This window comes from Anarhichas minor, unplaced genomic scaffold (genome assembly GCF_050575085.1).
Source record: "Anarhichas minor isolate MPS153535 unplaced genomic scaffold, ASM5057508v1 ptg000002l, whole genome shotgun sequence".
In the NCBI taxonomy this organism is placed as follows: Eukaryota; Metazoa; Chordata; class Actinopteri; order Perciformes; family Anarhichadidae; genus Anarhichas; species Anarhichas minor.
The window spans coordinates 9,212,040-9,235,427 of NW_027466448.1; the positions used below are offsets into that span (position 1 = coordinate 9,212,040).

The 23,388-nt window shown below is 43.1% G+C and overlaps 3 protein-coding genes across 6 annotated transcripts; all 3 read left to right on the forward strand.

Moving 5' to 3' along the window:
- The first annotated feature begins 124 nt into the window (after nucleotides 1-124).
- osbp2a (oxysterol binding protein 2a) lies at nucleotides 125-9,234 on the forward strand. Its single transcript, XM_076089248.1, has 14 exons — nucleotides 125-291; nucleotides 1,133-1,338; nucleotides 4,803-5,053; nucleotides 5,180-5,348; nucleotides 6,025-6,145; nucleotides 6,250-6,316; nucleotides 6,423-6,560; nucleotides 6,660-6,905; nucleotides 7,039-7,159; nucleotides 7,343-7,446; nucleotides 7,742-7,837; nucleotides 8,216-8,400; nucleotides 8,536-8,756; nucleotides 9,066-9,234. The coding sequence occupies exons 1-14, from the start codon at nucleotides 125-127 to the stop codon at nucleotides 9,206-9,208; spliced, it is 2,235 nt and encodes a 744-aa protein (XP_075945363.1). The 3' UTR covers nucleotides 9,209-9,234.
- A 2,935-nt stretch (nucleotides 9,235-12,169) lies between these two features.
- slc35e4 (solute carrier family 35 member E4) lies at nucleotides 12,170-17,846 on the forward strand. 4 transcript variants are annotated; one of them, XM_076089279.1, is made up of 3 exons: nucleotides 12,170-12,289; nucleotides 12,830-13,440; nucleotides 15,056-17,846. In XM_076089279.1, exons 2-3 carry the CDS (start codon nucleotides 12,849-12,851, stop codon nucleotides 15,556-15,558), a joined length of 1,095 nt encoding a protein of 364 aa, XP_075945394.1. In that variant the 5' UTR covers nucleotides 12,170-12,289; nucleotides 12,830-12,848; the 3' UTR covers nucleotides 15,559-17,846. The 4 variants fall into 4 exon arrangements, with proteins under 4 accessions (XP_075945394.1, XP_075945402.1, XP_075945412.1 ...); XM_076089287.1 differs by having other exon boundaries at nucleotides 12,288-12,312; XM_076089297.1 differs by lacking the exon at nucleotides 12,170-12,289 and adding an exon at nucleotides 12,339-12,742.
- Nucleotides 17,847-17,960: 114 nt separating this feature from the next.
- smtna (smoothelin a) lies at nucleotides 17,961-21,708 on the forward strand. Its single transcript, XM_076089309.1, has 8 exons — nucleotides 17,961-19,031; nucleotides 19,534-19,635; nucleotides 19,749-19,824; nucleotides 19,906-20,034; nucleotides 20,126-20,159; nucleotides 20,572-20,689; nucleotides 20,828-20,979; nucleotides 21,155-21,708. The coding sequence occupies exons 2-8, from the start codon at nucleotides 19,549-19,551 to the stop codon at nucleotides 21,300-21,302; spliced, it is 744 nt and encodes a 247-aa protein (XP_075945424.1). The 5' UTR covers nucleotides 17,961-19,031; nucleotides 19,534-19,548; the 3' UTR covers nucleotides 21,303-21,708.
- The last annotated feature ends 1,680 nt before the right edge of the window (nucleotides 21,709-23,388 follow it).

The window sequence follows — 23,388 nt, forward strand, 5'->3', positions numbered from 1 at the left end:
TACAGTGCGGTGCAGCGAGCTAACAGCTGTACAGCTGTTGACAGGCGGCCACCGCACCGACACGGAAACAACCGACTCTCCGTGCATCCCTGCAGAGGGTAACGTAACCGGCCGAGAGGAGCAAATGAACGAGCTGGTGAAGAGTCTGCCCTCCCCGACTCTCCCGGGGCTCCAGCTGCCGTACTTGAACACCGGTAACCACAGAGGCTGGCTCTATAAATGGACAAACTACCTGAAGGGTTACCAGCGGCGGTGGTTCGTCCTCAGTAACGGCCTGCTGTCCTACTACAGGTAACGATTGTATTATAACTAGGAAATATAACTTTAATATAGATGCTCAGTCTGACACTCTGTAGCACACTAGTGGTTATCATATACGAAAGTTTAGAATCATAATTAAATGATTTGTTGCAAATGGGATTTAGAAATGCAAAATGTAACTTTTTAACGCCCGAGGAGGGATTGCTCTGAATGATGCCAGTTAAGCAACCACACAGATGTTCGCCATAAGATGACAAAATGCCGATTTATGAGTTGTGAATAATAAGTATGGTAATTGAACAGCTAACCTACTGTGTCCTTCAGTATTTGAACCTATTTAATGTGGTTTTCATCAAAGCTATAGAGCTTTAAATGATATGTAGGTAACAAACTACATGATAACCTACAGCGTAATACCAATGACAAATACTAGAGGGAGAGGAGACAACTAAATAAAGGAGTCAACCAATAGTGACTCATCTGTTCTGTATAATACATTTTGAATATGGCTGTTATCCCAAATGTATACTTCAGAGATAGCATGTGCGTTTTGTATGTTAGATGTCATATAAACCACAACAGAATGCTGAACTACCTTGTAAAAGCTGTCACTATAATAATACATGGAATCTTTATGAAAGGGACCATAATCACGTACGATTAAAGATCAACGTGTGAAGCTGTACATATTGTCTAAGGCCTCGGGAGAAATGTAGGCTGCACTTTGTCCAAAGCATGACAGGAGAGAAAAGTCTTCACAGAGTTATTGGGATGCTCTGCTATTTCAACAACTACTTTGAAATCTAACAAAAACCGAGCTGCCCCATTTTGCTCATCTTTTCTCCGACTCTTTTTTGTTTGTTTCCCTCAGGACTCAGGCAGAGATGGCGCACACCTGCCGGGGCACCATTCCCTTGGCCACAGCACACATCGAGGTGGGGGACACCTGTCACCTGGTGTTAACCAGTGGAGGCCGAAGCTACCACCTGAAGGCCACCTCTGAGGGAGAGTGTCAGCGATGGGTCTCAGCCCTGCAGCAAGCGAGGGCCAATTCCACTCTGCTGATGCACCACTCAGGTCAGATGGATATCTTATATTCTGGGTAGTATGACCCATGTGCGTGTCAGTGTTCATTTTGGGTGTCCAGCTCCACTAATGTGTGGTGAATGTTCACACACAGTACTGTCCAGATGCAAAGAAATGTGACTTCTAAAGATGGGCAAACTAGCCTGTTTTTTTTAAAAAATAGATTTATTGTTCCTTTTAAGAAGTAACTTGCAGAATGTCCCGAATATGTACTTGTACTAAACATGGTTCACCTTTTAAAGTCCAATGTAGACAGACCAATGTATCTGTTACCTGAACAGCTCATGCAACCAAGACCCAGTTACCTAAATGCATATTTCTTTTAATTTTTAATATTTATTTATTATGTAAACAACAAGCCACAAGAGGGCAGTGTTGTTCCATGTGTCCACAGTCATTAACCTTCTTATATAAAGTCTATGGCGTTAACGCCAATATTTGCATTTAATCATGTCATTTTAAATGACTTTGCCTAATAATATTCACTTTTTACCTCCGGACACTATCACACAATATGATATGATATATTTGTATCGACATCTGGCTGTTATTTGTTAAAAAGAGAAAAAAAAAAAAGGAGCACCAGGATGTACAGTGGATTTTTTTCCTCTCTCTTTCTCTCCCTCTCTTCCGCACAAATGTGCACAAACGCACATGCAGCTGCCACCTCCCCTCCCACCCCGTCTCCTTCCTCCCACCCCGTCTCCTTCCTCCCTCCTTGTCTCCTTCAGTACGACGACAGTGGGAGCTGAATGAAACGACCTTCCTTTAGACTCCACCTCCCGTTCTGGTTGCAGGAGGGGTAAAAAAAAGGAGAGAGAGAGAGGGTGTGAGGATTTGCATTGAACATATTTTTCACCATGCACTGTGGACAATAGGGAGACACGAGTGTAGCCTTTTTCAATGAGACTCACCTTGTAAGTAACCTTTTAATTATTTTACTGAGACCAGAATACTAATTAGGAAAGAAGCTATGAGCTTGCAGGCTGGCTTCCTTGCTTGCATGTGTGAGTTTGTAACTGATGCAGTGAGTGTCTGTTTACGGAGTTCATTAAGTTGGGCTGTATTTAGTTTAAATGTCTGTGTAAATAAGCCAATTGCATTTCTCACAGGACAGAATTTGCCCTAAAGTTGACAGAATGACACCGTAATTATCAAAGTCACTGCAGAACAACAGAGCAGTATTTAATTTAATTTATCGGTCTCTTTCAAATGTGTGATTTTTCTCCGGATTATTGCTGTAAATACAGCTGCTAACTGATTCATTCCTAAGAGGAGTGTGCCTTTAAGCAGCCTTTACTGCTGAGTAAAAGCTTTGCACCTGCAAGATACAAATCAATGTTTTACGTTTGTCTGCCCACATTAGCATACGGAAACCATGACTGATGTGTGGACTGTGCCTCATTGGGAGCGATTACAGCCAAAATACTAAACCATATTTATGGAGCGGAGTCCTATTAGAAGATCTTACACAGCCTAACTTTCTCCCTGAGGTTTTCCACGATTCAAAAATTGTGATTTACAGTGCTGTTACTGTTTCGTCTTGATTGATTTCAACTATTCATTTTCATCATCGATTTAAAATCTGACCACGGCCGTGCATGTGAATATCCTGCTAATCGAATGTATTGTTCTTGAACAAACATTGGTTATGCTGTATGACTGCTTCACCCAATTGTGAGCAGAATAACCCATGTCTTTTGATGCACGTGTAAGCGCACACAAAGATCCTTGTGTGCGCATGAGCCTTTGGTTGAGTGGCCATAACAGCAGGGCAAATTAATTGGCTAGAAGTGGATTAGAACAGCGGTAATTAAGTGGATATTGCGAAAGTGATCTGGCACCTCACTTGTAAAAGCTATCACATAACCACTACACAAATACATACAAGGTAGATATACAATTCAAACCTCTCTGACAACCATTTACTCCCGGGGTGAAAGTTGAACAAATATCAGTGTGAATCCAAATAACTGCGTTGAGGGGGAAATAGTGTAGCTCAGGTTGTGCTACAGCAGGTTTTCAGGATATTACAGTCAGACTTTGATTGCTTCATCTATATTGCAGAAGCTTACAGTGCATCCTCTGATATTTAACGCCGATTCTCTCTTCCTACACTGTGTCCATATTGGCGCTCCATCTATCACCTGTGGGTGTGTTTTCATGATTCAATGATGAATCACCAATTTGCCTCAGTGTCCTGCGTGAAAAATAACCCATGAGTACACAGAGCAGACCAGTAAGCCTCTCCCCTACATGTATGTTATTATTATATTATATTGTTGTTATTATTCCATGGATGGGTTTTATGGCTGTAAGAAGAGGTGCACTTCCAGATTCTTTGCTCACTTCTTAATATGGGTCATGAAAGCATTACAGATGCCTGAAGGACCTCCTCTCTCTCTCTCTCTCTCCTCCCCTCCTCTCTCTCTCTCTCTCCTCCCCTCCTCTCTCTCTCTCTCTCTCCTCCCCTCCTCTCTCTCTCTCTCTGCCCCTCTTTGCCATGAACTGAGCCATCAGTCTCAGGGATTTTAGAAGCAGAGCAGGGAGACTGCCTTTTTTCTAGCTTATAATTTATATTTATATTATATCTACTTGGTTCAACTTGGTCATTGAAGCTAAATCACTATGATGTACCTTTTTGTGGCTGCAGTGACATCAAATAGAAACTGTAAATGCCATGAACCATTCGGTACTAGACCTTGGGATTTCAAAAAGACCTTTAAAGACATGCTGACGCTTTGAGTAGCTGTGCTCTATTAAAGCCTCTCAGCGAAAAAAGACATTGTTTAAAAGATTCGAGACACCCAAAAAGTTCTACTATCATTAGTACAAATCTAGATAATGTCTGGTTTCATGCTCTAGTCAGTTATAAATGTCAACACAGATAAATCCATCTTTAATATGCAAATGACTGCCTCAGTCATATGGAAATGGAACTTTTCTAGGTCAAAACATTTCTTCTCTGCTGAAAGAAACAAAAGGTGTGTGTAATCTAAAAAACTCCCGAGCACGTTGACGAGAGAGAGAAAGAGGAGGGGAGGAGAGAGAGAGAGGGTAGTGCGTCATCGTTTGTTCTCCCTTTTCTTCTAAAAATAGCTGAGCCTCCTGATTGCACGGGCCTATGTTTCCAGGGCAACGGTGTTCATTCACAGCTTTCCCATCTTGTAGAGGAAGAGGTGTGTGTGTGTGTGTGGGGGGGGGGGGGGGTGGGGTGGGGGGGGGGGGGGATTAGGGTGTGAAGTGTTATTATCCTCCTCCGTCCGTTCCCCACAAACATTAAGTATTAAAATAGATTTTCCAGATGTCTGATGAGACATGTACTGTTTACAGTGTACAAATACACCACCATGAACACCCAATCTTTCCAGACGTAATAACCTCTGACGATATCATCTTTGGTAAAGTATGACATTTGTGCGCTGCCTTTCTTCTTCTTCTGTCCTTGTGTGAAGATGACTCAGGAGATGAAGGCCCCGTACCGCAGGAGGACCGAGCCCTAACCCAAGGGGTGCTCAAGGCTCTGGCCAGCAAGCTAGATGACCTGAGCACCTGTAATGAGCTGATAGGAAAGCACGGCGCCGCCCTCCAGCGCTCCCTCAGCGAACTCGAGGAACTGCGCGGATCCACTGACGGCACGGACAGAGTGAAAGCTGTTAACGAGCGAGCCACCCTTTTCCGCATCACCTCCAATGCTATGATCAATGTGAGTTTTGCTTGATGCTATAGCCGGTAAACTGGAGACTGATCCGTTTGTCCCTTTTTAATGAGGAGATGCTGCTTGGAGGGCTCCGTCTGCTTCTTTTGACGTGTGTTTGTGTTCACACCTCAGGCTTGTCGTGACTTTCTGGACGTAGCAGAATCTCACAGCCGAAGGTGGCAAAAGACCCTGCAGTATGAGCGAGAGCAGCGTCACCATCTGGAGGAGACCATCGAACAGCTAGCCAAACAGCACAACAGTTTAGAGAGAGCTTGGAGGGAGAACCCCACGTCATATACAGGTGAGACGCATCACTCTCTTTAGTGTGAGAGGCAAAGTATAGTCCCACAGAATAAGAACATGGCCCTCTTCTGGCCAGTAGTAAAGATGCATCTCTATCACATAAATGGGGCGAAGTCAGACTTATCATTTCTTAATTGTTTGTGTATTTATTTATATGAAAAGTAAAAAGAAATGCCAAATATTTAAACTCCCAGTATAGTGAAAAGTATGTTTGTCTTTTGATCAGATTGTCATATATATCTTATTAAATGTCTTCCGATTAGTGTGGTTGAGGGTCTTTATGTGACAACTGCTTCTCTTTGTCGGCACCGTTTGTTTTTTTGTTCGGCACACATTATCATAGTTTTTTATACGTTCTTTAAGCTACATTACACGACTCAAACGGTTGCAACTTAGTTGTAATAAATTCAGCATCTGCTGTAAATCACAGTTACAAAGGCCAACACACAACTGACTTAGTTGTCAGTGATATTTTTTTTGTTTTCATGGCAACATAAGCTGTTGCATCCCTTGCAAACAATTATGGACTGATAATTAAGTTTTGTTTTGCTATTATGTATTATAGTATGGTGTCCCTGTTATTTGGCCACCCCTTGTAAAGCAGCACTGTAATATGCTGCTGATACATGTATATTTAAAACATTCAGATAACTGTCCCGTGTTTGTTGCCGTAGGTGTGGAGCGTTCTCAGGAGGGGGACGCGAGTGATGACAATGACGAGGCAGAGTTCTTCGATGCGATGGAGGACTCCCCTGCATTCATAACCGTGACCGCTAGTGGCAACATACAGCACAAGTGAGACATCATCTCCATACAAACTAACCTCAGAGCTGTGCTGTCGATCAGCTACGAGCACCGTTACTTTGAGCTGTATTTTAAATGATGCTGCTTTCTCTCAGGCACTCGGGGAGTAATCAGAGTATGATGAGCGGAGGAATGTCCAATGACTGGACTCACAATGAGAATGTAGGTCCCAATCATGATCAGTTGTCTCACCAGTTGTTTCTAAACACACCCATATGCACTTACATTAAAAAAAAAAGTATTAAAAATGTTGTCATCTTTTTTTCAGGACACCTCAGGCACAAACCACATGCAGCTACGAAGAACAAGACGCAGTCGTATCCCTGACAAGCCAAATTACTCCCTTAACCTGTGGAGCATCATGAAGAACTGTATTGGCAAAGACCTGTCCAAGATACCCATGCCTGTAAATGAACAAAAAAACATACAGTACAAATTGGCTGTAACAGTTTTTGAATTCGAGTGACTTACAAGAAAACCTTTTTCTGTCTGTGTGTGATTGCAGGTAAACTTCAACGAGCCGTTGTCGATGCTGCAGCGTCTGACGGAGGATCTGGAGTACAGCGAGCTTCTGGACCGGGCCTCTCGCTGTCACTCCTCTCTGGAGCAGATGTGCCTGGTGGCTGCCTTTTCTGTGTCCTCCTACTCCACCACAGTGCATCGCACAGCCAAGCCCTTCAACCCTCTGCTGGGGGAGACTTACGAGCTGGACCGGCTGGAGGAGTATGGTTATCGCTCTATCTCTGAGCAGGTGAGACAAACATTTATCCTTACAGGTATATTTTACACGCACACACACACACACACACACAGATCAAATTATCCCGTAGTGAAGGATGTCTGTATTGCCTCTGCTCACACCAGCTGATACCATTCGCCATCAGGTCAGTCATCACCCGCCAGCTGCTGCCCACCATGTGACGTCACAGCGAGGATGGACCCTGTGGCAGCATATCGCCATTGATAGCAAGTTTCGTGGGAAATATATTTCTGTCTTGCCATTAGGTAAGAAACAAGTAAAGTGATGCGTTTATGCTGACAATCAGTATTATAAATACCTCTACACATATGACCTGTGAATACGCACAGCATATTTGTGAGAACACAAATAATTAACCGTATTCAAGTAATGTAAAACTGTGATTTCTTTGTTTTGATGTTTGTGTGTCTTCCTTCTCTTCACTGCAGGAAACATTCACCTGGAGTTCCACTCAAGCGGAAACCACTACGTGTGGAGCAAAGTGACTTCAACGGTGCACAACATTATTGTGGGGAAACTTTGGATTGATCAGGTGTGCTCCTCTTTAACTGTCAAAACCACAACCTGTCTTGAAAAACTTATAGTATAGAATTTACAGTTTACTCCAAAAAAACAGAGGCAATTACTGTGTGTGTGTGTGTGTGTGTGTGTGTGTGTGTGTGTGTGTGTGTGTGTGTGTGTGTGTGTGTGTGTGTGTGTGTGTGTGTGTGTGTGTGTGTGTGTGTGTGTGCGTGTGCATGTTGCTGAGGAAAGTAATTCGGGTCATCATACACTTTTAAGTCACATCTGTTTTTCTTGCTGTTTTCCCGTCTTGTTGCTGTTGGCAGTCTGGGGAAATTGACATTGTTAACAACACCACCAAGGACACCTGCCGCCTGAAATTCTCCCCCTACAGCTACTTCTCCAGAGATGTCCCACGTAAAGTAAGTCTGTTGTACTGTCCGTTCTGCAGAGAGTTGTTTCAGATGTCGGAAACCGACAGCTAGCATATTTGTTGATGGTCTTCATTCAGATGTCATTGCATTTACAGTTTTACACTGCAGCTACACGAGCCAGTGTCAGTCACATACTCACCAGTTAGTGAGGAGCAGGAACCTAATAGTTTATATAATCTCTTCTGTTTGATATAGTCTTATATGCACAATTGCTACATGATTCAAACACCCTCAAACTCTAAAGCCCAAATTAGAATTTGAAAATGAAGTAAAGCATTACCCATCTGTGAATATGTCAGTGCCTTGCAGTCGGAGCCTGCATGTAACTGATCTGTTCCCGTGTGTCATCTTCTCTGGTGTGTCTAGGTGACAGGAGTGATAGAGGACAGAGAGGGCACAGCCCATTACATTCTGTCAGGAACCTGGGATGACAAGATGGAGAGTGCCAAAATAGTGGACCGCAGCCAAGGATGCGGAGGCTCTGAAGGCAAACAAAAGACAGTTTATCAGACTCTTCAACCCAAACTGTTGTGGAACAAATACCCTCTCCCGTATGTTTATCTTATCTTGACACATTTCTACTTTCAAGATTGAATGTGTCTGAAATGACACATTGAAACACCTTCACCCCTTTGAGCTCTTTCCTCTTTTTTTTTTGTCTTTCTCGTTTATCTTTCACTCTTCAGAGATAATGCAGAGAACATGCACTTTTTCTCCTCCTTGGCTCTGACTCTCAACGAGCCAGAAGAGGGTATTGCGCCCACCGACAGTCGTCTGCGGCCAGACCAGCGGCTAATGGAGGCGGGTGTGTGGGATGAAGCAAACACTCAGAAGCAGCGTCTGGAGGAGTGTCAGAGGCTGGACAGGAAAAAAAGGGAGGCGCAAGCCAATCAGGCCCTGGAGGAAGGTGAGAACAAGGAAACCCACAAGAACAAGGAGGATTAAAGTCCTCTTTTTGATACTTCACTTGAATGTTTGAGCCTCACTGTGCAGAATGGTGTATGTGCAAAAGCTAAGCTGCACCTTTTAACTGCCAGATTACAGTTCCAGTGTGTATATATCTGAAATCCAGTCATTTGGATTTAGCTTTCCCCTGACAGAGTTCTGACTGTTTTCCTTAAAGAGTACAATAGCTAGAAATAAAGGAGAAACTAAGACTGTGATATTATAGAAAATAGTATACATACCTTAAGAAAACATGCCTCTGTGTCATCAGGGCAAGACATCGAGGGTCACCAGCCACTGTGGTTTGAAAAGAGGGCAGATGATACAACAGGAGAAAGTACCTACGTCTACCGGGGCGGCTACTGGGAGGCCAAAGAAAGACAGGACTGGAACCAATGCCCTGAGATCTTCTAGGAAAAAAGTTCCCCTTACACCATGCATCAGACAGACTGAGTCCTCCTAATGTAAGGATACTCTGTGACATATGGACAGTGTGTGTGTGTGTGTGTGTGTGTGTGTCTGTGTGTGTGTGTGTGTGTGTGTGTACGTGCGTGTGTGTGTGTGTGTATGTGCGTGTGTGTGTGGAGCTGAATGATATATGCTTTACATATGCTTTACAGAGAAAGGATTTCTGCACCAAGACACATATTTCATTGGGTGTGTATGGGGATAACTTGGGGGAAAGGAGGGCCGTGGACGTTTTGGTACAAGCACTGAATGTTCTCCTCGAAGTGGGAACAGCATGTTCCTCATGCTGAGCTCTGACAGAGACTGTAGCAGGACTACGCATTCTTCTGCGCTTAAAGGCTTTTTCACAGCAGAACTTCATTTAATGATCCCCCTGATTTCTGGGATTTGTTTTTTACTATATTGCCCAAACTGTATCTTGAAGGATTTACAGTCATTGTCCAGTCTGACTGGCAGCTAGTACTGGAACATGAAAACCAAAGTAGATCTCATTCTCTTTGTGTGGACAACTGACTGAATACACCACGCTGTTTTATAGACAACTGCTGCTTCCACATGATCTTGTTTGCATTAAAGGGACACTCCACTATTTACTAGTATGAATATTACCACAGCCTGTGAAAACGGTTGTGAAGGGTTTTCACAGGCTCTACTCTCAGCTGGAGTTTGAAAAGTTAACCAAGCTGGGAGGGTCTAACTAAAGACACCATTGATTTGTATTATGGGAAATGTAGGATCCAGCATTTTTGGAGCTTCGCCATTACTAAGGACTAAAAGTGTGGATGTCTTGATCTCTGCCGTATCTATTTTGACCGCTGTCTTTTAAATGTGTCTCTCACAAGTCCCCAAACTTAATGTAACAGTAAATCACTGGAGTACCACTTCAAATATCTCAAGACTGAAGACCCACTGAAGTACAAGTCTGCTTAGCCTGGGGGATATATACTTCAACAAGAAAATATGTTGGTGCTCAATGGTAGGTTTTAGCCTTAATTATGTAATGAAGCACTAAATCACGAACCACAACCAATCTCTGAGATTCTGTGCAGGTTATAGAAATCCGGCAAGCTATGTATACGTCAGGGTAATTTATATTTTGTTCCAGTTTTATTCAAATGATCAGGGCTCATCATCTTGATAAGTAGCAACAAACGCAGTTTCCCCTTTTTCCCCGTTTGGATATGTCAGCAATAACATAATTGCACACAATGTCACTTGAGAAGAAAATACTTTTTGCAGCACAAAAAGTACGTTTTGGTGACAGTTCTCCATTAGCTGAATGATAGTTATGTAAAGAAATCAGATTTATACACATCGGTCAAGGACCAGAAAAACAATTAAAGAAGATTACATATGCTGATGTTTTGTGTGTACATTGGTAGTACATTTACATACAATAACATACAACTTATTTATAGTTTTTAGCTTGTTGTGTATTATAATAGGGTGGTAATAATTGCCTGGTTGCTTTTCGCCTGTATATAGCAAGAATATAATAGAAATAGAATTGCCTAATGTATAATCACTGTATGAAAATATTGTTTCACATTACTTGAACATTCACATTGTGGGCACTACTTAAACTCTGTCTGTGTGTACATAAGCTTAAATGGAGTCGAGATTGTATTCCTGTTATTGAGATGTTAGGGAAATGAAATTATGAATACCATATGTAATATTGATGATGCAAATAAGGTGTTGTTTGAATAAAGCACAATGTTATGTTTTCCTGCAGGTAATGATACATGCTACATAACCTCAAAGGTTTCCATGGCATCATATAGCTATGCATGGTTTTAGAGTGCTTCAGCACTTCTGTAGTGGAAAGCCTCTTCACCTATAGCTAGTAGTTTGTGGACACTTACTGAAACATGATGTGAACTCACCTTTTGTGCCCAATGAGCTCAGAAATGTTGTCTTTTTGAGCTTGAATAAAAAAACGTAAAGCTGAGACCTGCTGTTGTTTACTGTCAAACCAATGTTGTTCATGTCGTTTAACTCACAAGGGAGAGATGATACAGAAGACGTCCAGAGAAGTCTGCCATGATGCCCCGAGGCCAACAATATATTTATGTTGGGACCACTGCTGTCATGAGTGCAAAATAAACAACAACCAGACAACAGAAATGTCTCATCTGACAATAAATAAATAATATGAAATGCTAATTCAGTTTTAAGACTTGCTAAAGGAAATGTGGACGTCTAAACCTTCCAAAAACTTTAGCTCATGATTGTTCTCTATAACGTTACAACTTATTTTCCAGAACTATATAACATAATAATATATTTGTGGTACCATTAAAACTTCTCAAAGTTCATAACAAAGTCAAAAGCCTAACAAACAGAAAACAGGCTTTAAGAGATGACGCAAAGAACCAGACTGGTTTGGTTCATCTGAGCCTTTGTATTCATTTTTGTTTGATTCATTTATTTTCCTATATGGCAAACTTAAGCTAAGAAAAAGTCAACTTTCTGCATTTATCTGTGTTACATGTGATGATTTAGACTTTTCACCTGAACTCAACTGTGACATAACCCACATCAAAACTTTTATGGTGGATGTTTCCGTTTCTTGTAAATATTTACATTGTTTAAAGCCTGTGCAGGACCACTGTTGAGTTGTATGTGGTGGTGATGTTGCACTGATGTCTCCGATTTGATTAACTGTCTTTTAATTATTTGCATTTCAAACATTAAACCCTGCTGTTGCTGGCTAACGTACTAACTCATCCTGAACACTTCATGTGTTCCGATATGATGACAGGAAAGCAATTCATTATTGCCATTGACTCATTGTGTGGCTCGTGACAATGTGAGGCTCAAACCCTGCCCAGCAGAGAGAGGTTACATTCAGCCTGCACCATGCCCATAGCCCCGCCCACAAATAATGAGTGGCATCGCCCTTGAAATAAACCATCCAATCACAGTGAAGCGCGTCCACCGCCTCGACTCGTCTGACCGGCTCATTCTGTTGTTTTTAGGCTAGCGATGCTGCCCGTGCTGTCAAGGTACACGTCGGAGAACAAGGTAAAGACGACGACGCGCTGATTGTGAGAACACGCCACTGACCGCAGTGTGACGAACGTTAAGCTAACACCGCGTCACGCGCCAGAGTGACTGTTTGTTAACGTTAGATAACAAACATAACAGTTAGCTTAGGAGAGGGGTCGCTAGCTAACGTTAGCATGACAGCTCGAGCGCAGTACTAAGACGGTGTCACGTGACAGTCCGTAGCAGAGGTCGGTTAACTTTAACCTTTTTATACTGTCAAAGGAACTGTTGTGCTCGTGGTCTCCTCTGTCTGTCTGTCTGTCTGTCATAGTCCAGCATATGTCATTTATTTCGCCTGTGCGGGGTAAGTTACACAACCAAAATAGAAACACGTGTCTGTGGGCGGTGCTTAAAGAAAATGCAGGTTTTACTGATCAACAAAGACTGGCTATAATAACGCCGCAGAGGAGACGAACAGCTGTGTCGCAGGTTGTTTTCGCGAGGCGTGTCCGGTTTTGATCATGCATTTCAAATGGAGGATGAGAGGCGCGGACTCAACATGTGTTTTCTTTGTAGAGAGGACAATGATACGAACATGATCAACGCCGATGGCTTCTCAAAATGCGAGGCGACTCAGCAAGAGAGAGGTGGGAGGAGGCCACCCGCAGAGATGCTCCATCTGCTGTCAGCTGTTATTGTCTGGCTGGTGACGGGGACCACCATCTCCAGCCTCAACAAATGGATATTTGCCGTTTACAACTTCAGGTACCCTCTGCTGTTGTCGGCGCTGCACATGCTGACCGCCATAGTGGTGGACTATGGGCTGATCAAGCTGCAGGTGATCCGCCACAAAGGGGCCTGGGAACAGGACCTGACCCCTAGCGCAAAATGTAAGGTGTTCCTGTTGAGTCTGACATTTTGTGCCAGTATCGCTTTCGGCAACATGGGTCTGAACTATGTCCAGCTGTCATTTGCACAAATGATCTACACCACCACCCCGCTCTTTACCTTGGCCATCTCCACACTGATCCTAGGCAAGCAACATCACATCCTCAAATACACAGCCATGATGCCCATCTGCCTGGGAGCCTCCTTCAGCATCATGGGAGAAGTCCAGTTTGATCAGACCGGTTGCTTCTTTGTGTTTGCAGCAACCATGTTGAGGGGCGTCAAGTCGATTCAGCAGAGTAAGTCACATTTTCTTTTGTCTTTGCTATCAAAAGTAGCCTTTTATAAGTTAAATAGCCTTTTTTTTATTGCTGGAAACTTCATCTCATAGCTCAGACATCAGAGGTTATTTTAGTGTGTCTCCCCCCCCCCCCCCCGTACACCGCAGCAGTCTGTGGTCCTGGAACTTTTTAGTGATTCACTCCTCAGTCCAGTAACACACACACATGTTAAGGTGGAAAGTCACAGTGGCATATTTTCTGGTTTCTTAGGGAACACGATACAAACATTGATGGTTTATGAGTAAGAATGGGCGGAGTTTCACATCCTGGAGACAAGTTGCTCTGTTGTGGTGTTTTTAAAAGAGTGATCATCTGGTCAGTTTTAGTGAACGTGACCTGGGAAAGAGACGGATTCCTTTCTTGAACTGACGTCAGATGGGCTGAGTACACATGTATCCAATGTCCTCATTATCTAATGTTCTCTGCTCTCAGGGAAGCATTCGTGGAAGGAATTTCTTTAGAGTTAGTCTCAGTGTCCAGAGGATTAGTTTCTGTAATGTCATTAGTCTCCACAACTTTGTCAGAGACGGGGGGGAAAAAAGAAGGTTATGAGATTCTAAAAATATATACAGTAGAGGCCCTGTATTTAATCGTTACACAACACTTAAGCAGATATTCGGTTTTTCGTCAGAAGGATGTAACGCTGCATACAGAGGAGCACCTCATTGCTGGGTCAGGCTTGTGACTATCGGGTCATCGGTTCAAATACTCCAGTAGAGCTGCTCAGTGTAAATACATATACAGACAAGGAAAATTAATTTCTGCATTTGCATTTGGAGCAGAATTGGTAACGGACGGGCAGCAGGTCGAACCTGCTGCTCATTACTTATATTTTTAATCATGACTAAACATGTGAGTCCATCCTGAGTTGCCAAACTAGTCGAGCGACGTTGTCTCAAGTTTCAACACGCTATTTTCATCGTCTTTCACTTGTTGTTGTTGTAACAGTTTCCCTCATAAGTTCACTTTTCTCTGACGCACTTTGGTAGTGCACATGCTCTTGTCATAGGCCCAGACTCAACGCATTGTTACAGGTTCGGCACTCTATGTGAACACTATGAAGTGTCCAGTGAGTGAACTCTGTAGTGTTCAAGCTGCCTTAGCTCTTTCTGAAACATGAGAATATTTTATAGCTCCGTACATGTCAGATATCAAGCCGTGTTCTGTTCAAGTTTCCAAACAGGAGTTTTGCATAATTTTCTGTCAAGAGCTTGTTGTAAACTTTTGAATGAGCGGATACGTGAATAGGATAGAGTCTGTCCTTCTTATTTAGACTAAAAAACACAGGAACATTATGTCACCTGAACAGTCTAATACTGCGTATTTGAGTAGAAACAGGTCTTGTCGTTGCTGAAACGGATGTTTCTTCTAAGTAGGAAGTGCAGTAAAAGAAAAACGAGTTTTGTTCTCGACATCTCTCTTTGTTCTTTTGCGTTACGGTCATGTTTGTAACCACTGCTTACACTTCTATGTATACTTAACCTCAAGCTTTACCAAACCTTGTTTTACACATGAGTCATGTCTATGTCAATAAACACAAAGTCATGTTTGTAACCGTCGCATGTTTCCTCAGGCATCTTACTCCAGGAGGAGAAAATCAACTCCGTGTTCCTGCTCTACCTGATGTCCATTCCTAGCTTCTGCATCCTGGCCGTGGCGGCTCTGGCCTTAGAGAACTGGGCTCTGCTGGAGTCGCCGTTTCACTACGACCGCCACCTGTGGGTCTTCATCCTGCTCAGCTGCCTGGGCTCCGTCATGTACAACCTGGCCAGCTGCTTCGTTATTACGCTCACCTCCGCCGTCACTCTGCACATCCTCGGCAACCTGAGCGTGGTGGGGAACCTGCTGCTGTCTCAGCTGCTCTTCGGCACCGAGCTGTCCGCCCTCAGCTGCGCCGGCGCCGTGCTGACGTTGTCCGGCATGCTCATCTATCAGAACTCCGAGTTCATCGTCAGCTTCCTGGACGCGCGCAGGGCCAAAGCGGAGAAGTCCGGACGGGACAAAGCTAGTGCATCCGAACCGACGTGTCATCAGCAGCCGAGAACGTGCGAGAAACAGGAAGACAAGATGGACTGAACGGAGAAGATGAAGGAGAGGATAAACACTTTGAAAGATAAAGTGATTAAAATCCTGGCTATGCGAGGGTGAGTGTGACTTTTTAAGGCCGTCATCAGTGATGATGTGACTTTATGATGATGATTTTTATTTCTCCACAGAAGTGGAGTCTGCGGAGAGCTAAAGGTAGCCTTTATATGTCAGGGTGATGGATAACTTCTCTCCTTCATCTGTAAATCACTCATCCATAGCCTTTAGCGGTATATGCATGCGTGAGCACACTAAACTGTTTGATACCTCACAAGGTATTCACACTGTCACTCATACTACACTGTGAAAACGTTCTCATCGGCAGAGGGCTCTAAAGTGTGACGTTAAAGGCTTAGAGAGACCTCCGCCTCAAATCTGAACGGGCACAATTTGTATGAAAGATATTTATTAATGGTACTGTTACCTGACATTCACCTGGTCATGGTAAGGGACTGGGTTTTTGGCAGCTTTTTTTTTTTTTTTTTTGGCATTTGAACCACGAATCTTGTTTATAAAAAAAGGATGCTTAAACTTTTTCGAGGCAGAAGTTAACAAGGAGATTTCGTCTTTTCCTCCACTGGAGCACATTTTTAAATCTGTATTTTGTCCTCCCTCTATGAACCTCAGTGTGACTTCCCACTTGAGGCTTAGATTTTGTTCTCGGGCAACTCCCTGAAGAATTACTCCAATTATTTTCAATCTTTTACAACAGCTCTCCTCGATAATTAGGTTCACGAGTGCTCTAAGGAGTGTCGCGCAGCTATAGCGGTCTGTTCCCTGTGGAAGAGAAGAGGAGGAGAGGATGTCCTTTAAGGCTGCTTCTTAAATCCCAGCCAATGTCAGCGGTTAGGTTCATTGTTTTAAGTTGAAAAACTGACCCCTGCTGGACAATGTTCTCAGTATTTGAAAAACATTTTATTAATATGATTTTTGTTATTTTTTTGGTGACAAAACACATTTTATTCCTTTAAAAAAATATATATATATATTTATGTGGAAGAAAATATTTATTTTTGAACGACTTCAGCAGTCACTGGCTTTGTTATGCTGTAGCTTCTGGTCCTCATGTGTCTTGTACATGCATACATGTAATATTAGTACACACTAGTCTCTCTTTTTAGAGGAAAGTCATAAATACTATGCAGAAGGCTGCATGTCGCTGCTCCTGAAAGCGTCTTACATCATCCAGGATGTCTGTTACTGTGCACTCCCGCCTACATTCACGGTTTGCCAAACGTCTTTTGAAAGCTTTTTTTTTTTTTTTTCTTTTTTTTTTTTGGTCACACTGTCGAAATACTGACTTGATCACTTCTCACATACAGTTGAGATCTCACAAGACAACAATAACAACGCCATACGTCAACGTTTTTTTTTTTTTTTATGACACTCGCCACAATTTCCATAAGAATAACTACAAGTAGGATTGTACGCTGAAAGATTTCAGTTGACGTATAACTGATCATTTATAAAATATCATTCTCCAAAGCATCATAAATAACCCCGAGGTGCTTTTCGGTCATTAAAAATAGCGCGAGAAAGATATGAAACGGTTTTAGGTTGCAGTTTGATAAATGTTTAATAATTCTCAATTACAGGTTTAAAGATTATGTACTGCAGATCGCTTCACTCGTTTTACATTATTGAATACCTCAGCTGTTAAATAGGACTTGTTAGGGTAAAGTTGCCCTTTTGTTGGTTTATTATGAACTATTGGGCTGAGATCAAGCAGCCTTTCAGTAACTACAATGAAACCGCAGCATGGGAACGATGGATTTCTCTCTGTGTTCAGTGGGTCAACGTATTTTAAAACACATTATTGATCATTATGGTAATGATCAGAAGATTTCAGTTCGGTCTCATTCGAACAATCTCCAGCTGGTGGAAGTTTGGCTGCTTGTTCTCGTGGGTCACATGTCGATTGTGAGTGTGGGGCGAAGAAACTGTTGCACTTAAAAGGTACGAAGAGGCTTCGTACGGACTGGTTTTCATTGTTTGCAAAGTTAGTTTGGTGTAAATAGATGTTTTATGATAATAATGTATTTTATAGTCTTATGTGGCTGGTTTAAACTATACTGATTTAAGAATGAAACATTTGCCTCATGCCTTATTTGGACATACTGTAGATAACAACGGAGTGATTTTATTTCTCATTTTATCAGATTTTTTTGATTTATACTTTGAATGCCAACAGCAGGTGCTTCTTTTTAGGGGCAAATATATGAGTGATTCATGTACACAGGATCTGCAATTGCTTGAATAAAAATAACAATGGACAAGTACATGTTTTGGGTGTTTTTCTGATGCTATAAAAGGCTATTTTTTTTAAAACTTAATTGTTAACATTTTCAGTGCACATGTAAAACTACTCCATAACATTTGGGAATATACAACACATTGTGATGGTGAAAACCATACAGACAAAGTTGCCTTCAGGGCTGCAACTAAAGTTTATTTTCATTATCGACAAATCTGTAGATTATGATAAAGATTTAAATTGCCGTTTCTTCTAAACAACAATTTTTTGAAATTATGTAAATCAGCAAATCCTTACGTTGGAAAGTTTGAACTAGTTAAATGTTTTATCTTTTTTCTTCACAAAACACCGTCAATCTACTATTCAATGAATCCACTAATGGAGTCAGCCATTCCCTCCAGAAACAAAGACGGGTCTTACTTTGGCCTGTAAAAGTCCATGTTGTCATACATTGAGGCTATTTAGATGTAGTTATCAGTGTTCACCACTTGGTGGAGCAGTTTGTCTGCTTTCTGATTTGTTAGATCATTCCCTAAATCTGCCTTAACTATTGAACATAAAGTGTGTGTGTGTGTGTGTGTGTGTGTGTGTGTGTGTGTGTGTGTGTGTGTGTGTGTGTGTGTGTGTGTGTGTGTGTGTGTGTGTGTGTGTGTGTGTGTGTGTGTGTGTGTGTGTGTGTGTGTGTGTGTGTGTGTGTGTGTGTGTGTGTGTGTGTGTTCTTCTAAAGATTCCTCTTCTTCTGTAAACACCGTGCTACTGGTCAGCCTTTTGCCTGAATAAGGCAGTGCTCCTCACTCCCCCCCCTCCCCCCCTGTTAACTCTTTGTTTTCCAGCCCAAAAGAGTCGCCTGCTGCACCCTCCAAATGAAGTGTTACCAAGTGAGAATCTGTATTTTCATATAGAGTTTGGTGCCATAAAGTTTCACACGACATCATCCGGGATGCAGTGACAAGAGGAGGAGAAACTCTCCTGAGGGTGACGGAGACTTCTCCTCCTCCTCCTCCTTCCCATCTTGGGTGATTCGTGTAAGCAACCTCCACTTGCTCTCCAAACATGCGTCCTTGCGAAGCGCCGCGGTGTGAGGTGTGATGTCAACGCCGAGCTCTCGCTGCTCCCCAGATCAGTCTCAAGGAGGACCGACGAGAGGCTGAAAACTTCCAAGAAGCTCAACGACGTCCACCAGACACACACGTTTGCATCCTGAAAACAGGTGAGCGATTAACAGCCACAAATCAACGTTATCAATGTGTGTGTGTGTGTCACAATTTTATCACTTAATCCTTCCACTCTTGTGCCATTAGGCCCGACTGTGACTCCTTTCTCGCTGCGTCTGAGCACATATCTTTACGCTGTTATCAGATTATTTTAGGAATGGTCTCGTTCCACTGCATTACTATATTTGTACGTGTTTTCCCCCCTTCTGTTTCTGCGCCCTGCTGGTTGCTGAGATACACTACTTGAGTAAGACAAACGTCTCCTTGCACGGCTGCTCGGTTTGTGTCTCCTAAGACTCTCACAACTGTTTGTATTTGAATCACTGCAATGTGATTGTATGCTCTGTGACATTTGCTCATTGTTTAGTGTAAATAACTCAAAGTGTCTGGTCTGTTTGATCTGTGCAGATAATTCAAACATTTTCAATTCTATGTGAATAATCTGTGTTTCTGTGTATGTGTCTCTGGTGCTTTTTTTTTTTTTGCACCATCCAGTAGATTTGCTCCTCAAACATGGAGTCAAAAACTGATGTTGGATCAGCATCGGTGACCAGCGAAGAACTGGCTGCTGTTGAGGATGAAGAGGTTCTCAACAAGATGGTGAGATTTTCTTTCATCACTCAGACACTGAGACCTTTCTCACTTCTTGCTTTGTCAAATTAGGTGACCTTTAACCCGGTCATTAACGTTAACCAGCGGTTTGTCTTTTTTAGCTGGATAATGCAACCGACTTTGAAGAGAGGCGAATGATACGTGCTGCGTTACGGGAGCTGCTCAAGAAAAAGAGAGGTAAAATCTGATACTTGCTCCTGCATGCAAGTTACCATAATACTGTCTCCATATTCTAAATCCTCCGTCATCTCTCATCAGATAAACGGGAGCAGGATCGGGGGTCGAGGCAGCAGGACTTGAGGCAGCAGGGCCTGAGCAAAGGAGGGAAAACAGGCGGGGCTGTCAGCGTAGGCAGAGCATCCATGACCCAGCAGCCACCAGCAAACAGTGCGTTTACAAAGACACGCTGTGATGTCTCATGTTTCATTTAAAGGATTTGAGCTTCTTGATGTTGGTTTGATTCTCTGCATCTTTTCAGGGCCGTCAGGTCAGCCCTCTCCATCAGCAGGCAGGTGAGTCTATGATTTGCTCAGTCTTGGCATGTTTGGGTTCATTAACTATACAAAGCAGATTAAAAAAAAAAAATGTAATCCCAGATATGCCCTCATCATTCGCTTATTTTTAATGCCTTTTTATTAAAACAATGTTGACTTTCCTTTTGGAACTTAAGTAGCCATGTCCACAAAATGTTTCATGGTGTGAGGTGAATCCTGTGTTAGTGTGGTGCCCCTGCTGAAGCCTGCCAGCATCAGTGTCTTAAACATCTAATGGGAGCTCTATTGCTGCAGAACAAAGTCTTCTTGTGTGTTAAGTAATCCACCCAATGAAGGAAATAAAAATGCATTTCCCAAGTTAAAAGATGAGAGAAGCCATACTTTCTGTACGTGCGGTGTGTACCTCCTTGTCTTTGTCTCTTGTCCTCAGCGAGACCAGTCCCGCTGTAGCCTCAGCTCAGAAATGTCCTCCTGCTGCAGCACCCAATGTTAAAAATGTCAAACAGATGCTTCTGGACTGGTGCAGAGCCAAAACCGAGCCATATGAGGTAAACATGCCCGGACTCTCTGTGTCTTTGAATTATTGCCCACTGGAGCTCTGCATAGCTCTGCCTCGTATGGCTTTTTTTTTTTTTTTTTTTTTGCCACTATTTCTTCTAAACTGATTCCCCTCTTGTGTGAAACAGGGGGTGGACATCCGTAACTTCTCCTCAAGTTGGAAAGACGGCATAGCCTTCTGCGCCTTGGTGCACCGCTTCTTCCCCGACGCGTTTGAGTACTCGATCCTCAACCCCAACAAGCCCAGGGAAAACTTCCAGCTGGCTTTCAACGCTGCAGAGTGAGCTGTCATTCCTTATATGAAGAGGCAGATGCATCTTGTCTGGAACAAACTCAAGCAGTGCAGATTTAAAGAATGACTTCACAGTTCTGTGTCATAGCTTGTCTCAAGTTGTTTATCAGTGGCACTCTCTCTCTCTCTCTCTCTCTCTCTCTCTCTCTCTGTCTGTCCGCAGGAGGCTCGCTGGCTGCCCCCCTCTGCTGGACGCTGACGACTTAGTCCGGATGAAGGAGCCCGACTGGAAGTGTGTGTTCACGTACATCCAGGAGTTCTACCGCTGCCTGGTGGAGAAAGGCCTGGTCAAAACCAAAAAGCGACCGTAGAGTCTGACAGCTTTCGTGATTGGCAGTGACTTTCAATTTTTACAATTATTATTATTATTGCACGCATGAGGTCTGAGAGATACTATTGCTAACCTTTTTCAACTTAATATTTACAATTTGTCTTTGATCTTAGAGTTGCTATTTAGTACTTAATGTATCTGGCTGACGCATTATGTTACTGTAAATGCAGTATTTGCATTGGTTTGTGTATTAGCGGGGACTTGCGGGTGTCTGTGCTCTCAGTGGACAGCTGGCTCTTAGGATCAGTACATTCCACTGAGATTACACATCTGCATTAATCCCCGTCAGAGCCATATAGAATCTGGGAACAAATGTTATCATGATGCTGTTGAGGGCCTGTGAGTTTGAGTATTGCAGACAAAGTTAATAAATATCCATTCCATTATACATGCTGTTGTTGTCTACCTATAACTGATGATTAAACTAAATGGTGACGTTATGAATGGATACAGTTTGTATTTGCCTTGGGCTCGAGACTTCAACTTTAATGTCGCACACAATCGAACGCAGCAGAGCACAATGTAGGGAAATTTAGTCTCTGCATTTAGCCCATTTTAGCATTAGGAGTAGCAGGCAGCTACTATACGGGGTTCGGGGATTCGGTGACTTGCTCAAGGGCCCCTCCGGAGCTCTGGCTCCCGAGTCAAGTTCTCACGAACTGAGCTGCTGCTGCTGCCCCACAAACACAAAACCTGTTTCAAACTTGGGGCATTGAGTTTAGAATACACGGGGTGTTTACTGACAGGAAGGGCAAAAAGTAGGTTCCAGTGTTTGGTGAGCTTGACATACATTAGGGGCTCTCTGTGAGAGATTCTCTGCCTCTGCATTTATTATAGACTTTATGGAGGTGCATATAATTCAATTTTATACGAATAATTCCTTAAATTATTATTATAATTTTTTAATATTTCTTTTAATGGGCATATTGACACATTGCATATAATCCATCCATATATGTCCGATCCCAGCTGACATTGGGGGAAGGCACCCTGGACAGATCGTCAGGCTATGGCTGCACATTATGTGCTGAATAATGTATAGTCCTTTACATACGATCTACAACCAAAGCTACACAAATAATAATAATAATCAGTTTATCTTTTCAAGAAATCAGGAAAATCTTAAAACTTGATAATGAAATGACTGTTTAATTAACACATTTTTACAGAGTGACTAATGTAACTTTAGGCCTATAAGCTTCATTGATTGCATTTCACAGATAGGTAGCTTTGCCAGACCGAAATTTAAATATTGGCATGCTGATCAATTCCCCCCCAGCAGTGACGCACCGATGCCAGATTAATGCGTCACTGAGAGGACAGATGCTCAATTATTTCTGTGAGATATGTGTGAGAGAGAGAGGGTGAGAGAGCGAGAGGATGACAGAGAGAGAGGATGTAAGAGAGAGAAAGGATGGGAGAGAGGATGAAAGAGGGTGAGGATGGGAGAGAGGATGAAAGAGGGTGAGGATGGGAGAGAGAGGATGAAAGAGGGTGAGGATGAGAGAGAGAGGATGAAAGAGGGTGAGGATGAGAGAGAGAGGGTGAGGGTGAGAGAGAGAGAGAGAGAAAAGGTGAGAGAGGGAGGGGGGTGAGAGAGAGAGAGAGAGATGGTGAGAGAGAGAAAGAGAGGATGAAAGAGAGAGATAGGGGGGTGAGAGAGAGAGCGAGTTGCACTGAGAGCGCGCGTGACGGGTCGCTGAACGGCCGGTGTTCCGGAGGTGCAGGCGGGATGCTGACCGAAAAGTGCACAGCTGTTCTGCTATAGACAGTGACGCGTAGGATGAGGAACAATCAGCTGTGTTGTATCTCAGTGTAAACATCAACATGAAAGAGTCCGGACGCATCCACCGTGACCGCCTCCTGTCTTGACAGCCCCGCGGCGCGGTCCACACCGTGACGGAGACGTCCGCTCAGGCTACACCGACAGGTCGCGTCCGTCCTGCAGGCTGGCTGGGTCGGAGACTATAAATCGTGGTTAGCCTTTGTGTAACATCTCCGTCGCGTTGATTGGCGTGCGAGACAGAAAGCGGACTGATTCATGTTCCCCCTCCGTGAAACCGAGA